Source organism: Platichthys flesus, chromosome 5, assembly GCF_949316205.1.
Source record: "Platichthys flesus chromosome 5, fPlaFle2.1, whole genome shotgun sequence".
Classification (NCBI taxonomy): Eukaryota; Metazoa; Chordata; class Actinopteri; order Pleuronectiformes; family Pleuronectidae; genus Platichthys; species Platichthys flesus.
The window spans coordinates 7,484,253-7,510,426 of NC_084949.1; the positions used below are offsets into that span (position 1 = coordinate 7,484,253).

Consider the following 26,174-nt stretch of genomic DNA (forward strand, 5'->3'; position numbering starts at 1 on the left):
ACAGAAGAGCAGGAGTTCAAGGAGAGTTGACAAATAAATAGAACGCAAGAAAAAATACACCTGTATTCCGATTTTGGTGAAGATTGAGCGTGTGGAAACGTATGAGCTATATTCCAGGTGGCGCTGTTGAGCCATTATGCCACGCCCATTTCCTAATACTCCAGAATACGTTCATTTTCACCATTTCAATTTCAATAGGGCATCCAACCCGTTCGGTGCTCGGGCCCTAATAATAAATTTAAGTTTTGCTGTTGCTGTCATTAATGTTTTGTCTTGGGACTTGGGCTGATTTCACACATGACCTGCTGAGGAGTTGGGTCAGCTGTTTGCCTTTCACACATGCTCTGCTCATTCACAACAGCAAAAGAGCATTCGCAGAATTCATGTGATGGTTTGTTTTTGTTTTCAGCCCTCGTTACTACACAGTCTCCTGACATCTCTGTCAATGTCACCATTTGTTTGTTTCATTTCTGCGTCTGACGCTTAGGACAAATGTCATCAACACACTCTACCGTGTGCGTCCTGCAGAAAATCAGCTCAATCGGACATTCTCCATAGTTTTTACTAATGGCCAGAGATACTCTGGAGAAACTCCAGAGCCTCTCACTCCGACGTTTGCACTCTCACATATACAGCCCCTCCGGAGTATGCCAGACGATTACCCAGAGTTCAGTAAACGTCTGAAACCAGCTTCATACAATAACAAAATATCCAACCTTCATCAAAGAATATGCACAATTTGCAGTTACGCCTACGTTTTCCAACCATAACCAGATTTCCTTCCAGCGACCTTGTTTCTGTGGTACATGTTAACAGTCAGCTTTTGTGAAAAAATTGAGCATTTGAGCATTTACAGATCCTTCTCTCGACTCAGGTTTAATGCACAGTATTTACATCTGATGACATTGACCTCTTAGCACAGCATATGTGCTGGTCTGATTCAACAGACATACCTGGGCCATTTTCACAGTTGAGCTGGTCTGTGTGGACCATATGGCACAGCCAGCATAATTACTGGGATTAACTATTCCAGAAGAGTGGAGGCTGGCACCAGTGTGTGAGGAGAGATTTGATGTGACTTTTTAGCAGCTGATTGTGGTTGAACCTCCACACAGGACCTGAGAAAATGACAGAGGCAGAAACCTCACCAGTGGAAACTGGTTACCCGATCCTCGCGCTGGTTAGAATCCCACACATTTCACATCTCACACTTTTCAACAGTGCATATTCTGTGTCTGATGTGCGTGTTACAATATCTGTGTGTATGAATGGGAGTAGCTTACAGTATGTATGCATATGGTCAACATCTGGTAGAGATGTGTCTTTTATTTGCAGGGTACATTCTTTGGCATCCATTTGTGTGTGTGTGAGTGTGTGACCACTTCCAGGCATACTCGCTGGTGGTTGAGGCCCCCAGTCCCCTCTCCTCTCTTTTTCTCCTTCAACTTCCCTCAAACTTATCCTCAAACTTCTTTTGTTTGTTCTTTCCCTCCTCCCCACTCGTCCCCCCTTTTACCCCCATTTCTCTCCTTCCACTCTCCGCTCAAGTCATTCTCTTCTTCACTCCCTCCTTCTTTCAACCTTCAACCTGATTTTCTCCTCCTCCTCCTCCTCTCCTGGCAGATCCTGGTCATTCCTTACAGACCACAGGGAACGACTGGGGTTTTCCAAATTTTCCCTCCTTTCCTCTGCCCGCCCTTATAACCACGGAGACACATGCAGCTGGAAAATGTAACAGTCTTGATAATATTAAGCCCTAATATCAAATACATCTCCCAGAGCATGTAACAAAGTCCAGCTTCTCCATAGGCCATGCATGTGCTACTTGTAGCTTTCATGCTTTCCAACTATATAAGTTCCACTCCACAAAATGTCCCGCCATGTGAGGCCCAATGTTGTCCGCAGTTACTGTCTGTTCTGACACTGATTACTCGCATATATAACTGGGGCTTTTATGTTCCCATCATACAGGCAATGCATTGATAAGATAAACAGAAAACAGTGACACGGCAGTACATGACTGAGGGTCAGGACTATGGTGTCAATTTCGATCAAAGAGGGAAAATATATTTCAGAGCAAAACCTCAGAATGTGTCTGTATGTGCTAATGAATGTCATGAGGCCACACAGAGCATTAGCTAATGGTTTCTTCTCATCAATTAACATGTCATCACTATACGTAGTTCTGCTTTCAATCAGCCTCAGATGCTTTCAGTTCTGATTCTGCGTGACAGCCATTACTAGCTATGGTTTTATGACATTTCAGTCCAGAGGCATGCTGAACTAGAGAGGATTTTGAAGAAACAAAACATAAAGACGACCAAAGAATCTATATTTTCAAACATCCTTTCAACAATAACAAAGAAGGAAAGTTCTACTACAAGCTGCAGCTGCATAGACACAATTATACGAACAAATGACCACTCCAACAGATTAACTTCAGTTAGTTTGACTCTCTATTGCACTAACAAGTGCATCAAAAACAAAACGCCTGACACGGATGTTTATGTGGATGAAGCAGTTCTGGCAAAGATTTGACTGCAGAGTCACTGGGATTTTTTTTTTTTTTTTTTACTTTTCTGCAACCAAGCTACGAGCCTTATTTTAAATAATAGTCAGTGTGATGATGCCGTCATATCGAGATGAAAATCTAGGAATTCACAAAAATTAACACGTTTATTGTGGTGTTCTGAGAAGTGCTGTGAGCATGACGGCAATACAGTGGAAGTGTTGTGGACATTTATACAATGAGCACACATTACTCCAACACCCACTTTAACAAAGATAAGATGGCTGAATCACATGTCTGCACAAGAGTCCCTGGCTGGAATTCAGGACAAATCAGCAAAGTGTGGACGGGGCGTTGCGTTGCTTTATGACTTTGTTGATTACCAGCTGGATTATGAGCAAACTTCTGTCTGCAGGTCCCAATTTGATCAGTTACATCCACCTCCAGTAATTGGCACCTTGAGGTCACACGCCGAGGCCTGTTTATGTTCGGTTTGTGTAGGAAGTGGTTGGTCACTGTGCGCGCAGGTCCCAAGTGCTTTATTAGCTGTGACTAGAGGGAGAGGGTTGGCTTACATCATCTGTTATGAAGCCTGGTCAGGTTCAAACTCTGGTTAAACACAGGGCACAATTTATAGCTGTTCTCTCTCAATGTTATTATAATATCAACACTTTAAGCATAAAGTTCTCTTAAACAATCTTAAGTTTCCAAAAGCTTCCCGGTCAGTGTGTGTGTGTAGAAGATGATGCCTGGAAAATGGCATTCTGGTACATAGGATGACACACAGCAGCGCAGCCATTAACATTTGACACAGTGAATACAAAATGTCTATCTATGGGAGAAACTGTCTGCGAGAAACACACAAAGACAACACTGTTTGTACCAAAGGAACAAATTCCTGGCTCCACAGCTGGAGCTATAACTGCCACCTTTGGTAAGAATAAGCATCCACTCTTATACGAGCTTCCGTAGAAGATATCTGAAGAGACTGATGCATCCAGGGACACGAAACATATCTGCTTATGGCCTGGCATGGCGAAAGGAGACCACACCTATAACCAAACAACTGACGCACACATACACACATGCTGTCCTAAAGAGGTGACTTGGAATTCACAACACAGATTTCCCCACTGCACGCGTGCAAACACACACATACACTTTCAACTGAGGAGGAAGCTGCCTTAGTGCGTGCATGCCTGTGTGTTTACTTTTGAAAATGAGGTGAATAGTGGCTGCCATTGAGAAGACCAGTCACCCTGCCAGGATTGGCGGGCATGAAAGTGCTTGAGCTTTAGAGTAGCTTAACTCTGAGAGGAAAGGATGAGGGGCATAAGCTGATTAGGTATTAATGATCCAAACGCCAAATGAGGACCTGCAGGTGTGAGCATGACGGAAGATGCTTGATGTAGGGTTTAAGTTTATTTATATTCACATTATTGGTTATAAATAAGTGAGCATGATGCGTGAAGGGGAAGGCGAGTGACAGCAGATATCATCATTGACCTCAGCCGCAGTGTCAACATAAATCTCAATAGCAGAAGCCATGACATGTGTATTTGGTTTTCTGTCCCCTACACTAAACGTGGTGAAACATGGGACATTAAAAAATTAAAAAAAAGGGGGGGGATTTAATAGTATTTTTAAATGGACCCGTCTCAACATCTCCCCACAAACATTTTAAAACTACACTTTATATTCCAGAGTGAAATCCTCTGTGACCATCTCTGGAATACTGGGACAAAGCCCTACATCGCTGCGATGCATTAGGAAATCTATATCCACTCTCTTCGAAAGAAAGGAATGCGGATGATGTTTGTTTCTGTACAATAGAGCCACACAGGAGAAGTGACTCAGAGGCTGAGTAGCTGATAAGTGTCTCTTGTACCTGGCTCGCTGCCCTAAACACACCAGCGTCATGCAGGCAGATGAGGGAACAAGATTTAAACATAATCTGATTGGAAACCTCTGCCTTAACCCAAGCTCACACTCTCCCAGCCGTTGCTCGACACGCTGAATTAAGTGAGTTGCACAAAAAAATGAGTGACTCAGCTCACCTTTTTTAATGCATTTCTCACGTTCTTTAACATCCACACTCACTCACACACAAGACGAGCCTTCGAGGTGAAATCTACAAACCATAGGACTCGCAGAGACGAGGACAGAAAAGCTCTTTCTGTCCTCTACTCCATTTGTTTCAATCCCTTGTTCTCTTTCTCTTTCTCTCCCGCCTGCTCTGGCCCCAGAAACATCTGGCTTTGAGAGGAAGAGAAACAGCCTGGAGCCATCTCCAGCTCTTGTTAGTCTTTTCTTTCCTGTTGTCTCACTTTACCCTCACGCACACTTCCACAGTCTGCCACCACTGTGCCCCCTTTTCAAGAAAAAACACCAGACAAGCAGGATGAGTTGTTCATTTCATCTTCTGCCAAGTTTTTTTCCCAAGGTTCACAACCTCTCGTCTTCATTCATCTCCATTTGTCTTGTACGCGTCCTCTCATCCGTTTGTTTTCCCCCCTCATACGATCTGAAGATGATGGATTCCTCTTATTCTCCGTCCGTACTTTGCTCGGTAATAGTTACCTTAGTCCTCCATCTGTCCCTGTCTTTCTCACTGGTGACCAGAACAAAACTGGAAAGTATTATGGTTTCGCTCTTAATGAATTTGTTTAATGAAGTGGTGAAGGGTTTTTGTTGCGGCTGTGAAGACATTCTGCTCTTGACACTGTTGGCGGCCTGAGAGCCAGACATTAGCTTGTTATTAAAAACTAATGGGACTTCTAAATCAGTGAATGCAGGCATATTTGAATCTAGCAGGGTTTAAATCAGCTTCTGTGGACATAAATAATACATAAATGATTTAATGAGTAAATGACTATGCAACTTAGTCTCACCTACAAGTTGTGCACAAGACCACTTGTAAAGAAACATCAGTATATGTGTGTTTGTGTATGTAGGTACTACTCACTGCATTGAAGTTCCAGACCCGCTTGAAGGAGAGCCTCTTCCTCAGGCTCATCCTGCTCCCCTCTCACAGAGGAGGAAACCCACTAACTGCTCAATCTACATATGTGAACCACACACACACACACGCATAGTCACTCACACACACAAAACCACACACACGCTGACAGAGCTTCTTCAGAAGCTATCTAGGGTGATGAGGATATTCATCCGGACAGCTAACTTGGATGGAGCCATTGCTCAGCATGTCCCTGTCACACACATACACACTTTGGAATTTGCTTCACACACCAGGTCCCTCGCAACAACATATACACCTCTGCTTCTCGCTCTCACACCAAACTCACTGAGCGGACAGACTGACTAGGAAGTTCCATTCTCTGGCAGACGCACACGCACACGCCAACACACACACACACACACAGATCCGTTTCCATAGTGAAACGCCCCCATCAGGCAGCAGTTACAGAGACGGGGAGGGAATAAATGTCAGTCTGCCAATCATGCGGCAGCACAGCCCTCACCTCTCCGCCCTCCTCCTACTCCTGCCTGTTTAAAATCCCCGTTCGGCAGGTTTAGCTAAGATCACACTCAACAGTGATTTAAGAAACAAAGAGTCTTTAATGGTTTATCATTTATAACCAGAGGAAGTGGAGAAGAGGGGAGTAAAAAGAGACTTTTCATCTTATGATCCACATGGAAATCTGCAGGTTTATTGAACGGACGCAACAAAGTCACTTCACGGGAGAGAGGGAGGTCATTCAGGCTCTCTTTTTCTCTCTCTCACATACAAACAAAGGCTGCAATTGAAGTTGTGTATATAGCCTTGAGCCTACACCTAGCTCCCCCTAATTTCCTGTTATGGCCAAAAAAATAAAAAAAGATTTAAGAGTTTCTGTTTCACCTTCTCTCATTCCAAGACACTCTGTCTGTTCCATCTCACTGTCTTAGACTGTGATGACTCAAATATAGACTCACAAGAAAAACCTTTACAGTAAACGTGTGTGTGTGTGTGTGTGTGTGGTTGTATGTAACCTGGTCTAGCACTGGTATGTCTATGTGTATATATTTGTGGGGGTTCAATTTCCAATGTTCTTTTTCATAGGTAATCTAACACATTTTGTAGAGTCGTTGTGTGAGAGAGACTTTCCATGAAAAGAAAAGAACAGTAAGTGATGTATGAGTAATATGTGCTGAAGCTTAGTCTGAAACATATCCGTCAGCACAGGGACAGAGAAGAGACAAGCGGCAGAGCGCCACAACAGATAAGACAAAGCTTAAGTTGGCTAAGTCCACATCCTGATGAGAAAAGGAGGAAATGACCGGAGACAAAGAGAGAAAAACGAAAACAAAAGATGAAATATTTCTCATGTCTCACGCATCTCTTTACCTTAATTTCTGTGGTTTGACCAAGCAACCCTGTTTCCTTTGTTTGTGCATGCATGTTTCTGAATGCATGCGTGTGTGTGCGTGTGCATGTGCGTGTGCCGTAGAACATGGTCTTTTCTAGGACAGTTTAAAAAAAAAAGAAACTAATTCCTCAAGGGCTACATATGAAGATAAATATTTATTTTATTTTTTATAAGGGGGGGGGGGCAGTTTCTTTTATGTACTGTAATTACAAAAACTCTTGGTGCTGTGTACTCCTGTACGGCCTGTTAACTGCACTTGCATCAACTAAGTGTTAATACAAAGACATTTGGATTGTCCACTTATGTGGAAATTTGTCTTTGGCAACAAAGCAGAACACATGCTGTGTTTAAACTGGTAAAAAATAACAAAGGCACATGTCAAAGAGAGTTCATAACGCGTACAAAATAGTGTCCCTGTTAGAAGTTGGACCACCATGTGGACTCTACTGAAGGGACAAACACTGTTCATTCAAAAGGGATTCCTTCATTTTGTGTTTTGATGGTGGTGGTGGAGTGTTGTCTAGCATGATTAGACACCAAATCTCCTCTTGGTGTTGACTGGGAAGGCTATAGCATATTATTCACATCATTTCCATCCTCATCAAACCATTGACTCATTGTTTGGGACACTGTCATCTTGTTTCTCCACTCGCCTTCAGGTTTTCCCTTTTATTTGTATCATAGATGTATATAAAGATGGAGAATGTATCCCCACCTCATCCCACCACCCAGAAATAAACAAAGTATCCTGATATTAACTCGGCCATCTTGTCTATATGGAGCCAGAGTCAGGGAATGGAACAGTCGAATTGAGAACCTATCACAAATTAGTTTCAGCTGAAATAGGTCACATTAGACTGTTAATAGCATCACATGTCATCTTTTGTGCTGTCAAGATCCTGTCAGGTATTTCTAACATTGTCTTTGTAGATGTAATTTACTGTATCTGTGTTTTAACATTATGATGTACTTAAAAAAGTAGGAGGTGTGCAGTTTTTCACCAACAATACAATTCAACATCATGTATGTACATGATGTAGTACAATTTCTGGATATAAGAATATTCTTAGATAAATACACCAGACAATGTCTTTGGCCAGCTTCTTGAATTAAATAGCTGACAAATTAAGGGGTTTTCAGTACATTAATACAAATTCCCTATGAATCCAACATATTGTCATAATGCAGTTCTTCTCACAAATTCACAGGGTTGCCCCTCGCTAACATATACAACCAGAGGGTTAGCATCCCTCGACTAATTGCTATAGATTAATTTGACATCAGAACATTGTTCAAACCTACCGCTGTTACCTTGCTAGTTTTACCAAGTATTTTTTGTGTGAATTTATTACAAAACTGAGCAACGTTTCAAAAGTTTAATGCTTGAAATACAATTAGAGGAAATGAGAACCACTGTCTGCAATGATATTACAGAGAGTTTCATTGTACAGCAACATTAAAGGATTCAAAAGGTGTTTTTTTCTGAACGGCTCAGTGACCAGTTCAGAAATGTGTCAGCTCACTTCCAATCTAAGTCAAAAGAACTATGTTTTTCTGCAGAGACGAGTTTATCACCTTGTGTTTTTCTTTTTTCCCCTGTGCAGAAAAACATTCAATAAAACTCAACACTGCCCTCTGCTGTTGTTTTTGAACTGAGACCTTAAACCTCGATAACACTGATCCCTAATGACTGAGAGCATCAGCATCTAGTCAAATGAAATAAGTCAAAGTACATGTGTTGAACAAAATAACAGAAAGACTTATAATGCAGCCATGTGTATCTGATATTGTGTCACGGGTTTTCTTTAAAAACAAACTCAGCGGCTGTCTATTAAAGATGACACATAATGCCAATTAGCATTCAACCTAATATGACTCACATGTGTTGCTGCCTTTTATAATTAGATTTGAGACTGTGTAAAAATATCTAAGAAGGAGAGGGGAGAAATCATGAAAACCACAATCACTCATATCAAACACAGAAAAAGTGCACAGCTGAAGAGGAAGAGTAGTCACAAGTAGACCTCCACCAACCGACTGACTGGGACACTTGAGAGGATATTTGCTACTTTAAACCTCAAACTGGTGAGTTTTGTCTACGCTCTGTATCCGTGAGTCGATTTAATATGCAGGCCCGCAACTGACTAATAATCCCATGACACAGTTTGATAGTGCTGATGTGGTAAACTGTGGCCATCTGGCACATGACGAAGATAAAAAGAGGCACTTGTGTTTATTGAAAATTGGAGCTGCGTCTGATGTAACTGCTGGCCTCCTGAGGTGATTCATGTACAGGAGCAGCGCTGATTCTGTCTTATCATCTGATTTTCCTTCCCAAACTTACTGTACCCAGGGGATATCACGAGGAACACACACATCAACAAGCAGCGGCACTAAACACACAGCAAGAAGACACACACACACTGAAGAAGAAATGTGCATTCAGGTTCTTATCTTTGTGCGTCTGATTGTGTGATTATTTACTTTTTTACAATATAAATTAGGTTTTTATTCCTGTGTGTGCGAGTGTGTGTGTGTGAATGTGTGTGTGTGTGTGTGTGTGTGTGTGTGTTAGAGAGACTGAGTGTGTCTGTGCGAGGTCAGACGGCTTGCAGGCAGCTCTTTTCTTATTGCTGTGTTTTGTGAAATAATGTCCTTTGCTGCTGCTTTCCACCAAACTGTCAAAACACACACACAGAACACTACTGAACTATAGATGACCATTCACTGTTAGACATACAACTACACCAGCAATACACACACACATACATTTTCTTCAGGACCACTGGCGCAAAATTGGAAAAGTTTCCTCATTTGAATTGTTTGAATAAACTAAACCAAAGAATCAACAGGTTTCCCTTTGACTCAGCGAAGCCTAAGGCAGCCTGGTGATTGGCCCATGCGTGTCACATGATCTGTCAATCCAGAGATAGACCTTGCAGGTAAAGTTTCAGTGCATTCAGTTCATTTGAACCAAAATCAATGAATACTAACCCATTATTAAAAATGTACAGACCCAAAAGAGCAACAGAGAAAAAGAGCGGTGACTAGCAGTCGCGTCAACTCGGATGTTGGTGCTTGTAAAGCTTCAAAATCACAAGTAAGAGTTTGATAGGCATTCAAATTCAACAATATTTGACCTGTTACAGCAACACAGATCTCACACATAACAGAATGAGTGGCGAAGCCTTCATATCATGTATGGCAACGGAGTCATCTGTAGGATCAAATATTGTCTGTATCACATATAGGGAAACACACACACACATAATGTGCTAACATATGCACACCCAGCTCGTTTACTCACTGGATCAGCGGTCGTTTCAGAATCCACGCTCAAAGTTTGCTGCTCCATGGAGAAAGAGACTTGTAATCCTCAGCACTGCATGTGAGAGCTCCCCTCAGTACACATTTTCATCAGCTGTTGAATGTGTCTGTGTGTGTCTGTGTTCAGACACGAAGCGGCAAATCTTGATGGCTTTCAAATGTCCAAACCACTATAGAGTGTCGCTGTCGCTAGATTCCCCTTCCCTCTCGCTCTCATCCCCCTGCTCGCCCACCTCCTCCTCCTCCTCTCTCTCTCTATCGACTCCCTCGCCCTGCCTCTCTGCTCCCCCCACCCATCCTCTTTCTCTGCTTTTCCACCCACCCTCGTATAATTTCTATTCCACCCACACTGTTGTGGGCTGAGACGCACGCATACATACACACACACACACACACACACGCATTCAAGGCGAATGCGGAGGCAGACCCCTTGCCATTAAGGAACGCACACACCCACAAGTAAAATCAGTGTGGAGTTGAATGCGTTACCCTCAGCGCTCCTCTGTCATCTGCTTAGTATGCCCTGCGCATGTCACGGGCACGGAGAGTAAACTGACATTCACGATGTGGGGCACCGAGGGGTGGGGGCACAAAAAGAGGCAAAGCAGCAGAGTGAGAGGCGACAGGAGGACGGAGAGAGAGCGATGCAGACGACTAACCTGTCAAGCTACAGCTGACAGCAAGGATTGATCATCTAACGATGATTGGAGTTAGCTGCATTCCTCAACATGCCTCGACTCTTCCTTACACCCCCACCAACCCTTCCCCACCACACATACACCCACACACACCAACACACACACACACACAAACACACACACACACACATATACACAAATGCCCCTCCTGTCAGTCCTCCACCTCACTCACAATTTAAACTGTTAAATAACAAAGATAACATTACAAAGAAAAAGGTTTGTCACAATAAGGCAAATCAGACGACTTTTAAAAGGCTCTGGGAACTGATTTGAAGAACTTTTCTAAAAGTCCTTTAACTAGGAGAAGCAATACAGATAAAGGTCATTCATGTAGTCCACGGATAACACAGGGGCTGTCCCAGCAGTTTATTTACAATGGTTTTCCACATTGGTGTGAGTTGTGTGTGAACAGCATGTCTGACTGACAGAGATATAAAAGAGAAGATATTTGCTCCACCAGTTTTACATATAAAGATCATTATACTCATCATGGTTAAAGCTCCAGGAGAAAAAAGATTAGGTTATCAGGGTTATCTTGGATATGAGAAGTAAACTATGCAGGTATTAAAAAGATAGGGATGGTCTTGTGAGAATTTATGGGAATTCTAGGATTCTGTTTTTATCCTTATCTTAGAATTGGACTTAAAAACACTTCTCTCATTTAAAACAAGAGATAATACAGTAGAATACCATCCAGTGACTATATCACCCTAGATATCCTATATGCTTGCAGTGATGTTGGCAGAACTTAATGGTTTCAGGTGTTCTGCACCTTATAAATGGAATTAGCTCTCCTATAACTTGCGTGTTTCATAGTTAGACAGCACTTTGTAACAATGTTTGGAGACGTTCTATTTAAACTAAATATGCCTCAAAAGAGAATTTTCCCCTCAGGGATCTATAAAGTAAGGCTGAAAGTATTTGTACTTGTTGCCCCCATTAAGTAGTTCACTAGTAAACCAATAGGTCTTGACAGTTGCGACTGTATTGCGTATCCCTGTGACCCACTTTAACCCCAGGGGATTTCTTTTTTTAACGTTTCATGTTTCATGTATTACAGTTTCCGGGGCTTCGGTTGGACTTTTCAGCCGAAGTTGGCCTGTGAACTTATTGTGAAGTTTTGGCTTTCAAGCCGGATTCAGTCCCAGACGTTCTCAGATATCAGAACTAAATTTGAAATGCCACAAAGTTATGTCAACTTTGAAAAGTTTTGCCGATAGACAAACATCTGGAGTGGTAGTACTCAAGTATGCAGATCATGAAAAATAATGCTACAGGCATTAAAACTATTTTTACACAAGAGAAAGTTTTAGAGAAGAATAAGTTCTCATATTCAGGAACCTGTGATTGTGTTCTATATATTATATGATTATTACCACTCATGCATTTAAATCAGGGTGATTTTAAGTAATGTGCAGTTTAATAGAACCGAATCCTAGAAATCTTATTTCACTGTGCAATCGGAATATTTCAAACATCCTGACAATTTTAATATTCTGCCTAGACACATTCAATTTTGAATAGAAAATAAAATGTAATTCAGAATTATGAGCATGATGAGGTGAAGGGGCTGGGAGAGAACCCTCACCTGCACCACAGAGGATCAAACAGCACAGGTGAGAGCTGTTAGCTGATTGGTCCTCACACTTTCAAAGGCAGCGCCTCAGACACTAGACACCTGAGAGAAAATCACTCGGCTGAAAAGCGAGTGACTTTGTGTGTGATTTAAGATCATTTGTTTGTGCTCAAGTGTGGTGTTATAAATATGTTCAAGAGCAATCATTCTGGCTGTGTGTTGAAGTGCGTCAAGGAATTCCTCTGCACAGTTCTCCGCTGTATGTCAGGTCTCTGTTTTTTTTGATTCGATGCAAATTATCAAAATTTCCATACCATTGTCAATAAAAATTAGCTGTGACACCCAGGTAATTGTCATTGCTGACTGATGTCCAGTGGTCACCAGTAAGGGTGACGCTTACAGCTTGCTCGAGGAGCTGAATTTTCTTCCGCACACCGGAAGTAAACAAAGTTGCGTTAACTGCGTTAAAATATTTTATCGCATTAATCGCGAGCATAATAATCTCATAGATTAACGCGTTAACTCTGACAGCCCTAATATTCATACATCCCCACTATCTGTTCAGGATGCATTGCTGCACACAACTGGACATGTGCATTTTATCTGCCATCTCTTAAATTGTAATCATGTTGGGAAAAGGTCTGATAATGGTCGATGTTGGTAGAGAAGAGCTGAAATGTTTGCAATGAACATTAGCTACATATATGGATGGTACTATTGTAAGAAGGGCTGCACGATATTAGGAAAACAAGCGATAACGTTGTTGAATATCGCAATGATGATATGACTTGTGAAAATTATACATAAACAGTCCCTGACTACTGACGCACATATCCACAGCCCAAGGGAGAAGGCACGCAGCCTGGCCACAGCGCCTCCAAGTCCGGGGGAGACACCCAGGGAGCCATGAACAGCTCCACTAAGTCCACTTACAGTGTCATTTGGAGAGATAATTCTTTAATATAATCAAACATCATAGGGATCTCAGCAGGTCTCAATCTGTTTGGCCAAAGGACATGCAGAGCGTGAACGCACGGCACATGAAACACCATTTATCACAATTTTTTTTATTTTTTTTGGTCAAACCACTGCATTTTACTGTAAAAATATTAATATGTTTTGACTTTATATAATAATAAGAGAGGTAACAATGGGCAAAGCATATCCTGGGCTAATTGAGACATTGGAACATGCACCCCACATCAACCTCCCGGGTTTGCTGGGAGGTTGATGAGGGGTGCATCTTCAAAACCCTGAAATTGTTTCACCACTAAAAAGACTGCTTTTGACTTTTGAGGTCATGGTGCGTGTTTGCATGTGAGATCAGTTGAGACTTCCCACTTCTTCCCCATGGAGAAACAGTTTTCAATTTTTAGATGTGTAAACCAAGTAATACTTCAAGTTCAAGGACTAGTAAAGGTTAAGTGCTTCTGCTGTTTTTAATGTACCTACTATGTGAAATATTTATCTCGCAAACTTTTCATATTGTAGACTTCACAGTTGGTATATGTTAAGAGAAGTGCAATGCCGAGTTTGGAGCGGTTTGGACATGGTATATGCTCAATATTAACAAAATGGAAATAAAATAACACCAGTGCTCTGTAGCTGTCAGTGTGTTGGTGAGTGGAAGGGGGGAGCAGCATGCCTTAACAGTCAGTCTGAGGGCCAGGCTGAACATGTCTTCTTCTATGTGCTCTGATAAACTATAACTGGGTAAAACCGCGAGTCAAAAGTTGGCGTCAGATCATTTAGATAATTCTGCATAACGGACTGAGAAACAGGCATTCCCAGGAGTCATGGGAGCTGCCCGGTAATTTGTCTTCAAAGTAAAAGCACACCAGTTATTTTGTTGAAATAGCTAAATAAGTCAACAGTAATAAAACCAATTCACTCTCATTGTATGACAAAATTGACTAGAAACCATGTAGGATGAACTAAAAGTGTTCTCACTGCACCATAGAATGTATATTATGTAAATTCAGATAATTTAAAAGTCCACTGAAAGTGGCTAAGCTAGTAGGTATAGCCACTCGAGTGTGTTAGAGGGTCAGTGAACGCAACTCGTAGGAAGATATCAGAGGAAATTAAGGCAAAAATCACAGAGTAAATGATGCCGTGTCAAGTTGAATATGAATGTCAGGGCTTACGGACACGAGGATGACACCACACGAGCAGTATGGAGGCATGCTATGTTTTGTCGGTTGTTTTATAACGTCTGAGTTTTGTTCGCCAGTTACTTCACTTGTATCGGATTCGGCTTCATCAAAGTTACAAATGTAATCTTTTGAAAGTTTCTCTTGGCCTGTTTGTATAAGTGCAAAGAAGTTCATGAGGCCACTGTAATCAAGACACACACAGTTGCAGGAGAGCTGATGTGGACAGCCTGATTTCTTCCCTCTAGCTGTCATAAGACTTTGTCTGTTTGTTTGTTGTGAGTGTCGCTATGTGTCTCATATGTGTTATGTGCTGTGTGTCCATGTAGGCTCTATAATGAGAACCATCACGAGATAAGAAGGAAGCCTCAAGATCTTGCAGACACATGTACATACACACACACACACACACACATACACACTTCAATCGCTTTATGAAAATAACAGAGCAACAACATAAGGATGACTATGTGTGTAGATGTAAGTTTTATATGCATCAGTGTGTTTTTGTGTTGCTGACTTGGAGTGGGTTGCAACTTGCTTGTGTATGTGCACGCCCAGCTCTTCATATATACAGTGTGTGTGTCTGTCCACTGTGTGTGTCTGTAACACTTTTGTGTTGTGGCCTCACTAACAAGGACAATGTCAGCTTATTGCTCATCAGAGCTCATTAGAAGTGCAGGCTAACACTTTGCCCCCCACCACCTCACCACACACACACACACACATTAATACATGCGCACGCATGCACACACACAAGCGCACACACAAACACCAATCTTTCCGTCCTTCCCCCTCTCACAACACAAAGCCCTCTCTGTTAATCGACATTGCCGAATGTGAAGCAAGAGAAAAAGGCCTAACGACCGGAAGAAAAAGGTAGAATAGAGGGGAGTGAGGGTGGAGGGGTTGTGAGGAGAAAAGGCGAGAGAGACCATGGGATGGTCTGGCAGTGGGAGGGAGATACATCTACCCCTTTATAAAGCACTGGTGCTCCTGTCATTACCACCTAATGACTAAAAAGAAATGAATGTGATTAATAATAATGATTGAACGAAACATCGCTTTTCTGTTATCAGGAAAAACGCAAAACCTACTGAATCGATTTTCCTGAAATTAGGTGGAAGGATGGGACTTGGGCCAAAAAACTAAACCTTTAAACTTTGGCACAGATACAGGCCAAACAGGAGGATATCACTTTCTTTACCATGTATTTTCATGAAAAAAATCTATTCAGGGAACTGATATCAAAGATTTTGTACATATTGGTGCAGCTTGATTGATTTAAGCAGACTGGGTCCAACACTCTACTGAGAGCCTTTCTAGTTTTGTGATGTATTCTGTCGGCATAAGCTCAGTGCAACATGGAAATTAACACTGTGTCAAATCACAAATTAATTATAGTTTGAGGTGAAGCTAAACAACACTAGAAATTTGTGGGCAGAGTCTCTGGCAATACATGATTTAGAAATAGCATCTCCCCTTTATATGGTTTATAACTTTAAACTTTACTTTACACGCTTTAATTGTACTTAAAATCAACTTGTTTTAAACCCATCTAACCCATCTAACGTTTTTCTTAGTGACAGGGAGAGCCTTGTCTCTCCCAGGCTCTCCCTGTCACTGTCTACTGAGCCATCCAATAAAGAAAAAAATTCCAAATATGTACAGTATATTAACCAAAACAAGTCTCACTACTGAAGCGACAGTGTGGGATCTCCTTATCTGCTCCCAGGCTGCCTCAGTATAGCCACTAAATGGCGGAAACGTTTAGCTTTCTTCTGATCTCTATCTTTGGACCAAAACTACTGTTATGAGCCGTGATCACAGACAGCAGGACTCTGTTTCTTGTCTCTCACACACAAACACACACACATACAACATACTATGGATAAAATGTATATAGATTCTGGAAATGAAACACCATAGATTTTAATCCCATCGTTGTTATGATTCGTATAACCTTGTGCAAGGATTTACTGTGATAATCATGATAGCGGTCTATTGTATCATTTGTTGTCGGGAGTAATACAGCAGCTACTGCAGACTTTCTAATTATAAAATGTTGTAAGAAGAACTAAATGGGCATATTGTTAGGGGAAACTCATGGCTCTCAAATGACTGGATATCAGGTCAATTCTTACAGCTAAAGGGAGAACAAAAGCATAATTCCTGTAACGGTATAGCCGTAGAGCACCCAGTCCGAAGAAATGCTTTTCCACTAAATGTGTGGCTGCAAGGAACAAACGGTAACCTCAGTAATCGTCTGCTATCTAATGAAAAAGACATCTTAACCCAAATCTATATGCCTGACATGTCTCAGGGCTCTTTCTATAAGAAACCATTGTCCATGAGTATGTGTGCAAGTTGCCATGGCGATGTGAGAAGAGGGCTTGACCTATCATGTGAGGATGTATGATGCTCATGAGCTGCTATTATTAGAGATGGTGCACGGGTGGTTCAAATGTGACAACAATGCAGTGGTAAGAGTGACATTGAGCACTGCGTTAACATACAATGCTCTGTGTTTGTGTGTTAGTGTGTGTGTGTTAGTGTGTGTGTTAGTCTGTTTGTGTTAGTGTGTGTACCCTCTTACCTCCAAGTCGTCCAGGGAGCGGGCCATGCTGTGGCGTTTGGAGCGTCTGAAGGAGCGTCGGGCTGACGAGCGCTGTGGGAGAGGAGGGAAGCCCATTGTGAGACCACGGAACCGACTGCCCTGAGGGGACAAAGACACACATGTTCAAATAGCATTCAGAATGAAGTATAACAAGGGCAGTAGCCACTCATCAGACAAGCAAGGTGGTGATGATAAAAAAAAAAAAAAAAAAAACTCCAGCAGGTGAGAACGCTCGAGGGGAAAGTGAGTGTCTCGCCTTCGTCAGCAGCTACTGCTGAGCTCCCAATAAGGTACCTCATCGTAAAGTCAGCGGAAATGAGAGGTTGACTTGGAACCTCCCCTATGTGATAATGTAGAAGTGAATGACTCTGAATGAATAGCAAACCATGATCATTAGACTTCTAACTCTCTCTCTGCTCTAACGTATTTCTATCACTCTTTACTGACACTATTCAGTGCACACCATGATAATAAAACATACACGTGAATATATGTGAATTAGAGCCTGCAACTACAATGGACCCCAGAAGAGCATATACCTCCTTAAATTCCATCTAGCTCCACCAAATTGCACACACTATTAGTTATCAGTTTTATTAAATATGTCTTCTTCTTTTCAAGATCCATGAAATACTGCCTTTGAAGTGACAGAATGTTTTATGGGTTGGCCCATGTCCAATCCAGCCACCAAGTTTGATGGAAATAAGTTATTGTGTAATCCACAAACAGACCGACATACAGGAGGTACAACAAAGCTTCCTCCTTGGCAGGGGCAAAGAGCATTTATCTTATTCTTCTGCTTTTCTGTCACTATTTCTGCTGTAAAATCAAATGATCAATGTAATTTTTAATTTTAGCACATGGAGTCGTGACAGTCTTTGTGCTGCTGCTGTGCTGGGTCACAACCATGGCAACCAGCAGCTAAAAAGTCTTACTTAATCTGTTAATAACAGTGTAGTTCACTGATGGTTTTAATGCACTGAGCTAAACAGGCTTTCCATCAAAACCTGTCTTGAGAATCTGTTTGTTAGTAGCATCCAAACCGTGTTCCAGTTGAAACACGTTTTTATCAATAACACGTTCATAAACAGCATGACACTATTTCATGCACCCTGTGTGTGTGTGTGTGAGAGTGTGATGGAAAAGGTGTTGTTGAAAATGCAATGTCTAAGTGTTAAAAGGTCACAAAAAGACACACATAGCACATACGAATCCTATATCAGAGCCTATATGCGGGGATGTATGCCACTTTGCCTGAAGCCCTGCTGCTACACATTCGTGCCTGTTTAAGACGCATTTTTCCTTTCCACTTAAATGTTAAATTCCACATGGTGGACACAGGCATGTATAGTCCTGTGTTTTGTGCCTGCAGCAACATATTGTACTTCAGTCAACCCACAACCATGCATAGCAGAGAAACCCACACTGACACACAACCAGGGGATGGTCATGATAACAACACCTACAGAGCAAGGAACATAAGATTTAATTATCGCTAAGGTAGTGTCATTATTGTGTTTGCTCAGGGTACTCACACTGATAAAAAAAATACACACAAAAAGAATGTGCAAGTACAGACTAATGCTGTGACACTGGAATGAAGTTTAAACTGACCAGCTGCTACATGATGCCATAAAACTGTTGAGTAAAATGGGCACTAGAAAATTAGTCATTGGTTCATCAGGATTTATTGTCCGAAGACCATCTGACAATGATGTAACCACAGTGAGTGGTGCACTAAACCAAAGAGGAGAGGCGTGTGTAGCCTTCCCAAGTTTACAAATAGCTTTTTAACAACTGTTGTTCTTCTGTTTCTAGAGAACTAGACAAATACTCTCCTCTTCTTTCTATCCGCTCACAAATGGCATTTGGCTAATCTCCTTAAACTCAAGCAGAGAGCATACGCCAAAGGAGCCGTTAACTAATGAGTAATTAATCGATGTTGACAGTCAGGATCCAGAGGCCAATTGTGGCGCATGTTGAATCCAACTGGCTGATTAGGAACAGGTCTTGTTGGCATTTCATCAGGAGATGACCAGTAGTGTTGCCTGGAAACAAAGTCACCCCTTCGTCTAAGTGCGTGTGTATCAGTCAGGAGAGATTACATATGGAGACACAAACATTCACAAGTGACCCACATTTAACCTGCTCAGTTTAACATCTTAATTATTATAGCACTTACGCTTAAGGCAAACTAAATTGTTTCTCAGAGAGTAAAGATTCTAACTATAAAAAGGAAATGATAACATGTTGATGTTGTGCTTGTTTTGGGTGTGGCTGCACCACAGCGCTTTAACAGAAACATCTAAAAGAAAGAACATTTTAGTGGAAAACTCAAACTCCAATCACACACACATACGGGGTAGATGTCAAAGAAACAAGGCATCTTTCCTGTTTACAACTGAAACAGCTGTCAACATAAGAGCGAAGCACAAACACAGACAAATATCCCACTTATTTCTTATAAAAACAGACACTGCAGCAGTACAACGAGGCCTCATTGAAAACTGCAAAAAACTGATGAAATATCTTTAAATGAACTTGAAATTTAGGATGAACAATGTGTCATATTCATAAAATTCAATTGCTTTCTCTATCAATTATACATTTAAGTGTTTTTTTTCCAATATGACATTTCCTTATAATTCCCAGCACACGAGTAAACTAAAGCCACATCTACTTCATTTTTACAGATTCATGTCTGGTACTATACAACGTATACTGATAGTATATCTTTTATTCCCAATTGACAATGGAGGTGCATGAGGCTCGCAGGGAGGTTTATGGTTTAGATGATAAAACAGTGCCACCATGTGGCAGACAAAAGCAGGTAATATAGGAAAACAACTTATGTTTTTGCTACATATACTGTAGGAAGCAACTCAGAGATAATATCAATGTAATTCTTAAGCATAAAGTACATGTAAGGAAAAACTAACATCTCTGCTACAAGTAATCGTGGCTTCCTGGGACAGCTTTCTGAGAACATTGTTCAGAGAGGTTGACGTCCAACCTCCTGTCTACTGACCCTGACCTTGTAAACAATTGCTCTGATTTCCCCCTGCGGTTTCCCCTCGGACCCTGTCCTCCACAAGATTTACTGGGGGAAGCAACAACCTCCTTAAGTGTCAGGGACAAACAAGAAACTTATTTGTATTAAATGCAGACTGAGACGAGGCAGATCTTTACTGGCTAATTGTAATGATTGACCATTTTTACAAGCAATTCAGCTGATGGGTTTTAGGGTATTTAATGTTTAGTATATAACGTATAATGGAGACACGTAAATGTTTCTGAAATGTGTTTTTTCTGTTATACTAAGATTCATAGAACTTTCTCTTTTATACTAATATATAACCTGGATTGAAGATTCAGTGTGTTCTGAATTTCTCTTGTTATATTTGATTATGGTTTTTAAAAGATGTCACTGGCTTCTACCACATCCCACACATACTTTATTTTTATATATATTGTGTGAAATAAAAAAGGTCAGTATTTAAAACAGTCTGGGTTTATAGCACTTTTCTAGTCTTGTTGACCACTCAAAGAGCTTGCCAGTACAGTTGTGCCAGTGTTTCACATACAAATTCACACAGTGCATGTATGTGCAGCACTTTATCATACGCATCCCCTGCTCCTACCACTGACTAATTACGGTGGGAAACAGGTGGTTTTCAGGTGAAGGCAGATGGCTGGTTGGTGCATAATACATGACCTGATGATACCGGAGCAGTGGGAATAAATAACTTATCAATTCACTTGTACTAAGTCTGGGTAGAGAGCCAACTGCGGCATTCACATTATTCAATACAGCACAGGGACGTTTGCTGAGGTGGATGTTGTTTATTACAACTTTAAACACCACTGAAAAGTTTCCCATCTAAGTGAGAGAATTCAAGTTTTCGTGCCTTGACAGAGAGGGTGAAAATGCGATGGCTAACAGAGGGATAAATACAGATGGATTTATAGCCTCAATAAACTGTAGCCTTGGGCATACACTAGTCAGGGGAAATTTCCACAGCAGAGGGGTGTGATGAGGATTCTACCTGCCGCCCGGGCTTCTCAGCTCATGGTCAGATTTAACACGAGTCTTCCAAAAGCCCCACAATCCACAACTGGCACAGGGAAACACTTCAATGAATGCCCTATTATGGAAACCCTGGCTATATAGCAAGTACAAGTGAACGTGGTAAGCATTGAATCTAGAGTCTTAAAAAACAAATGTTTATGAATTTGTGCTAATCTTACCTTCTTCTCTCCCTCCTTTGCATTCCTCCGTTTCTTCTCTCTTTCACTTCTCTCTGCTCGAGGCCGCTCCCTGTCTCCAGCGCCAAACAGCTTCTTGGCCCACTCATCTTTCTGAGCGGCCAGCCGTTGGGTGTGGGAGTTGGGATGTGCCGGAGGAGGAGAATGGTTCCCTCCAGGTGGTGGCAGGTGGTCTCCCGGAGCTAGCGGAGCCCGGTAGCGGTCTGCAGGGATCTTATTCATGGGTGGAGGCAAGGTGCTGCAGTTGGCCGATGACCACCCGTCAGTGGATTCAGCATAAGACTCCTGGTCGCTGCTCAGGCCCTGGAGGTGGCTGTTGTGGTGCTGCTGGCGCCAGTCTCTAAGCACATGGACTGGGAGCCACCGCTGTGGCTCCACCCCTACTGCTCCTCCAGCCCCTCTCTTTTCTCCTCCTCCCACAGCTCCTCCCCGCTTCGCCAGTTGGTAGTGGTGAGGGTGGACCCCTCGGGAGTGCCTGCTGGAGACATCAGGGTGAGCCAAGGGTAGAGGGTGAGGGAGGTCAGCCAGGTGTGGATCGTGGCGGTAGTGGCCATTTCTCAGAGCTGGCGGAGGAGGAGGAGGAGGAGGTGGGAGAGAGGCGGCGGCTCCTAGGGTGGGGCTCCAGGCCTGCTGGGAGGAAGTAGGGCTGTCCCAGTGTCGTGGCCCGGAGATGTGGTTGTGATTAGGAGGACCTCCGAGGTCCACTAAAAGCACTCGGTTGCTCTTCTCCTCTGGTAAAAAGTTGCCAATCCCACTATCACTGTTGCTGCTGGTGCTGTGGTTCTGTTGGGCGTCGTTGTCTGGATCGTGGAAGGCCCGGGCCCGAACCCCCTCAATGTTGTCGCCCATGTCTCGGTAGAGGACAGAGACAAACTGGAGGAGAGGCTGAGAGCTGGGCGGGAATTCCAGGCAGCCTCCTGTGTCCGGGTCGGGGGTACATTCAAAGCCAAACCTCCTGGCTACACCTAAATGGACCTGAGGAAACAACAGTCACCATAAGAGTGTGTATGGCTGGATGTATGCTGGCATATATTAACTTTTTCTCTGTGACAGAAATGCATAAGAATATATTCGGTAGATGTTCTGTATTCTTTTAGTAAAGGCCACTCAAATCACATCAATGTTCAGTTTTTCCATTCACACACATTCATACAGTGCATTTATGTGCAGCCTTTTCTCCATCACACACACTGTTGGCACAGCCGTCATCTTTTGTGTATCTTTTTGGTCTGTGATTTTGTTTTTATTGCATCTCTAAGAGCAGCCTGGACTTGTGTCTTTCTCGTTACCTGGTGGTGACAGAGGTCTGGGTCCACGATGAACACGTGACAGGAAGTCCTCAAACCGCCATCTTCATCTTGTCCGTTGCTAAAGCGATGATAGTCGTGGTCGTCGGTGGCCTGCATCGTGACCAGTCCAAAGAATCGCCGATCGTCGGGACAGCAGGCGCTGAAGGCTAGTTTCTCTGCAGGATAGGTGGCCAGGACCAGACCCCTGTCACTGCATAGACGCACACTGTCATGCATCACCTGGCCGGATATAAGTAATGCATGTTAGTACCTGGTGCCAAGGGAAATAATGAGGCAATAACAGATTCCTGACATCATTATAGACACTGTTTAATCTGCTGAAATAGTTCAAAGTAAATGTACTAGTTGCTTTTCTAACAGCTCTATGTTTAAGGCTAATAGATCTGCAGACATTTGACTCATTCAAGGCCTTTCAATATATCATTTAAAGTCTTACAAGGTTAGGTTTTTCAATTAGGCTATTGTTTTTGAAACTAGATACAAAATACAGCTGACAAGCTATTTTCCTCAGATGGGTAATAAAAGATTTAGATTCACCTTCATTAGGACCAATGAATGAATCTTTTGCTCGGCTCTGAGACGCCTCATGCTGGCCCTGATGGCCTGCAGGCTGTCATTCTCTAAACTCGTCCCAGAGGAGGCCAGCTCAATGGAGCCTAGGTAGCCAACGATCATGCCCACGTTGAGGATGCCTTCACCAGGCTCGAGGCCCAAGCCGCCCTCATCTCCTACATCTACGTCTTGCTCTTCATGCGGGTCGATGTGGATGTGACGGAAGTCTGAGTCCAGGAAGACTGAATCGTCATTCAGAACTTGAGCCATCTCCTCCTCAGAGAGCAGGTTGGGATTGCTCTGGGTACAGGAGGAGCTTCGATACTGTGGGAACTCTGGGTCAGACAGAGGACGAGGCTTTGATGATGAACTAACCCCCGGCCTCTCCTTGTCCGAACTACTGGACGACTGGCTGGAGTTCTCAAAGATCATGTTAAAGATTCCTCCGGACTGCAGCTCGGCCACCACCTTCTCTGCCCTGTTGATGCCCAGCTGCTTAGAATCCATTTTCGGTTTGTACAACCCCCCACGAGCGCCACAGCCTGACCTGCTGTTATTGTTATTGTTAACACTGTTGTCATAGAAGCCATCCAACTCATCATCGCTCGAGCATGAGTCCAGGTGAGATGCTCCCAGAGTAGTGCTGCTGTGATGACGATTTCCAGCGGCGCGTTGGTGGTGATGGTGGCGCCTTTGACGTTCTCCCTCAGCGATGACTAGTTTCAAAACACCAGAGCAGCGTCCAATCAGCTTGACCACATCTTCATGTGAGGCCTTGGACACATTAATGTCATTAACAGAGAGGATGTGGTCTCCAGAACGTAAGCCCACATAGTCTGCAGGGCTCCCTTTCAGGATGCAGCTGAGGATGCATGGGCCTTGACCAGAAAGAGTAAAGCCGTACCCTGTCCTCCCTCGTGCCACCTCCACGGCGTGGATACGGCCCTGCTGGTGCGAGAAGGAGGTAGGGGGAGGAGGAGGCAAGTTTGGCCCACTTCCACCACACGGGCGCCTCTTGGATGATGTGTCTGCTGGCCTCAACATTGTGCCAGGGAGATTTCTCGAGTCCATCGCTTCAATAAGTTTCAGTTAGTCATCATTCGTCTCCCGGGCTCTGCTCAGGCAGAAACACAAGGAAATATCCAGGGAGCAGCGGTCCTGAATGCAGCAGGGGAGTGAGAGTTTGGCCTCAGTTCTGGCACGGTCTCGCTAGCCCTCCCATCCTGGTGTCACTTTCTGCTCCAATTCATGGGCAAGTTTACCTGCAGCACAAAGGAACAAAACCAAGTCAGTGGCAGCTTTTACTTCCAAAACATGCTCTTATTGTCTCTCAGTCAGTGACTCGATAAGTATAAGAAATTAGATTAAAAAAAAAAACACAAACACACACACACACATACACACAAAATAGGATAGGAAGTATAGACTAAAGGATCAGTGTGTAGTCAGGTGCGTCTAAACACACACCTATGAATACCATACTCCAGCCCTGCCAACAAATCCTGCCAACCGGCTCACATCAGACCTCCAAAAAGGGGAGACTTGAATCAAAACAAGATCTTACATATATCCTCATAAAATGTCCTTGCTTTACCACAGTGCATTCGGTTTACCACAAGTGTGGTGCCCATTCTAAACCTTCAAATACAGGCCTGTATTAATGCTCTGAGGCTACTTCAAAATTATTCGTTGTTATTAGTGAGTCGTCTTCAAACAGGTCAGGTTTTATCGTTTGTGTGCTGGGCGTTGTGTGCAGAGCTTTTCATAAAGAGTCTATGGTGCAGAGTGAGGTTAGAAAACGTAGTGGTCAAACTACTTGGTTTATCTGAAGTGAAGATGTCAATGTTTTTCATAAAATAAAACAGAAATTTGCTTCATTACTGTTTGGTGTTACGTTCTGTCCAGCAATCCACACAATCTTCACACCCAAGTGCTACGGAGTGCGGGTCAGTTCATTCAAGTTCTATCAATATTGAACTGTGAGTCAAAATCACACCAACTTCAACACTGCACTTCCCTGGACGACAAAGAACACACCAAGTAAGAAGCAGAGAATTGTTTTTACACGGTGGCCGGGAGCAATGCAAAATAAGAAAACGCATGCAAACAAAGAAAATAACCTTATCATGCACTGCAAATATAGAAACGCAGAACAAATAGCTAATAATGACAACTGAAATGTTTCCAGGGGATCCAAAAAGGTGACGACCCTGGCTGTAGTTCAACGCTTTGTGAAATTATTGAAGTCTACTACTTCAAGAACTACTACTCAGAGCACTGAATTTCAGCCAGGTTCATCACCTTTGGGGTCCCCTGGAAACATTTTGTGTGTTTTTTTTATATTTGCAGCAAGTTTCTATATTTACAAATTGATGAAGCTCATATCTTGATTTCCATGTATTGTTTTCTTTTTGCATGCATTTTCTTAATTTGCAGTGTGTTGAGCTCTATGGACCACCGGACTTTGCACATATACAGAGAGACAGACATTATCTGAATTAGTAGGTAGACTAATAAACCATTGATGACCTGCAGTGGATGTGACATTTGCCCATAATGACGATAACATTAAGCATGTCAGAGATGAACAGATGAATTTAGACTATCCAGTATCCAAAATACGAAAGAATATGTGAAATGTTTATTCTCTCATACATGAAGCCCTGAAGTAGATCGAACAGCCTGTCTGGCCTGTGGAGGTGATCAATACAATTGGTACTGGACTATTATTGAGTATTGATAGGTTCAGAGAGCACATGGACGGGATGGGACAGACACACCTGTGCAGGGCGG

General features: G+C 42.7%; 1 protein-coding gene across 4 annotated transcripts in view; it reads right to left on the reverse strand.

Moving 5' to 3' along the window:
- LOC133953853 (regulator of G-protein signaling 12-like) overlaps nt 1-26,174 on the reverse strand; it is a 45,225-nt gene that overhangs the window by 18,016 nt on the left and 1,035 nt on the right. For all 4 annotated transcript variants that reach the window (XM_062387991.1, XM_062387990.1, XM_062387994.1 and 1 more), the window contains exons 2-5: nt 23,367-24,643; nt 22,809-23,048; nt 21,502-22,494; nt 17,233-17,352 (exon numbers count right to left, since the gene is read on the reverse strand). In XM_062387991.1, the coding sequence (XP_062243975.1) occupies nt 17,233-17,352; nt 21,502-22,494; nt 22,809-23,048; nt 23,367-24,452 (2,439 nt within the window). In that variant the 5' untranslated portion in view covers nt 24,453-24,643. The remainder of the gene's footprint in view (nt 1-17,232; nt 17,353-21,501; nt 22,495-22,808; nt 23,049-23,366; nt 24,644-26,174) is intronic.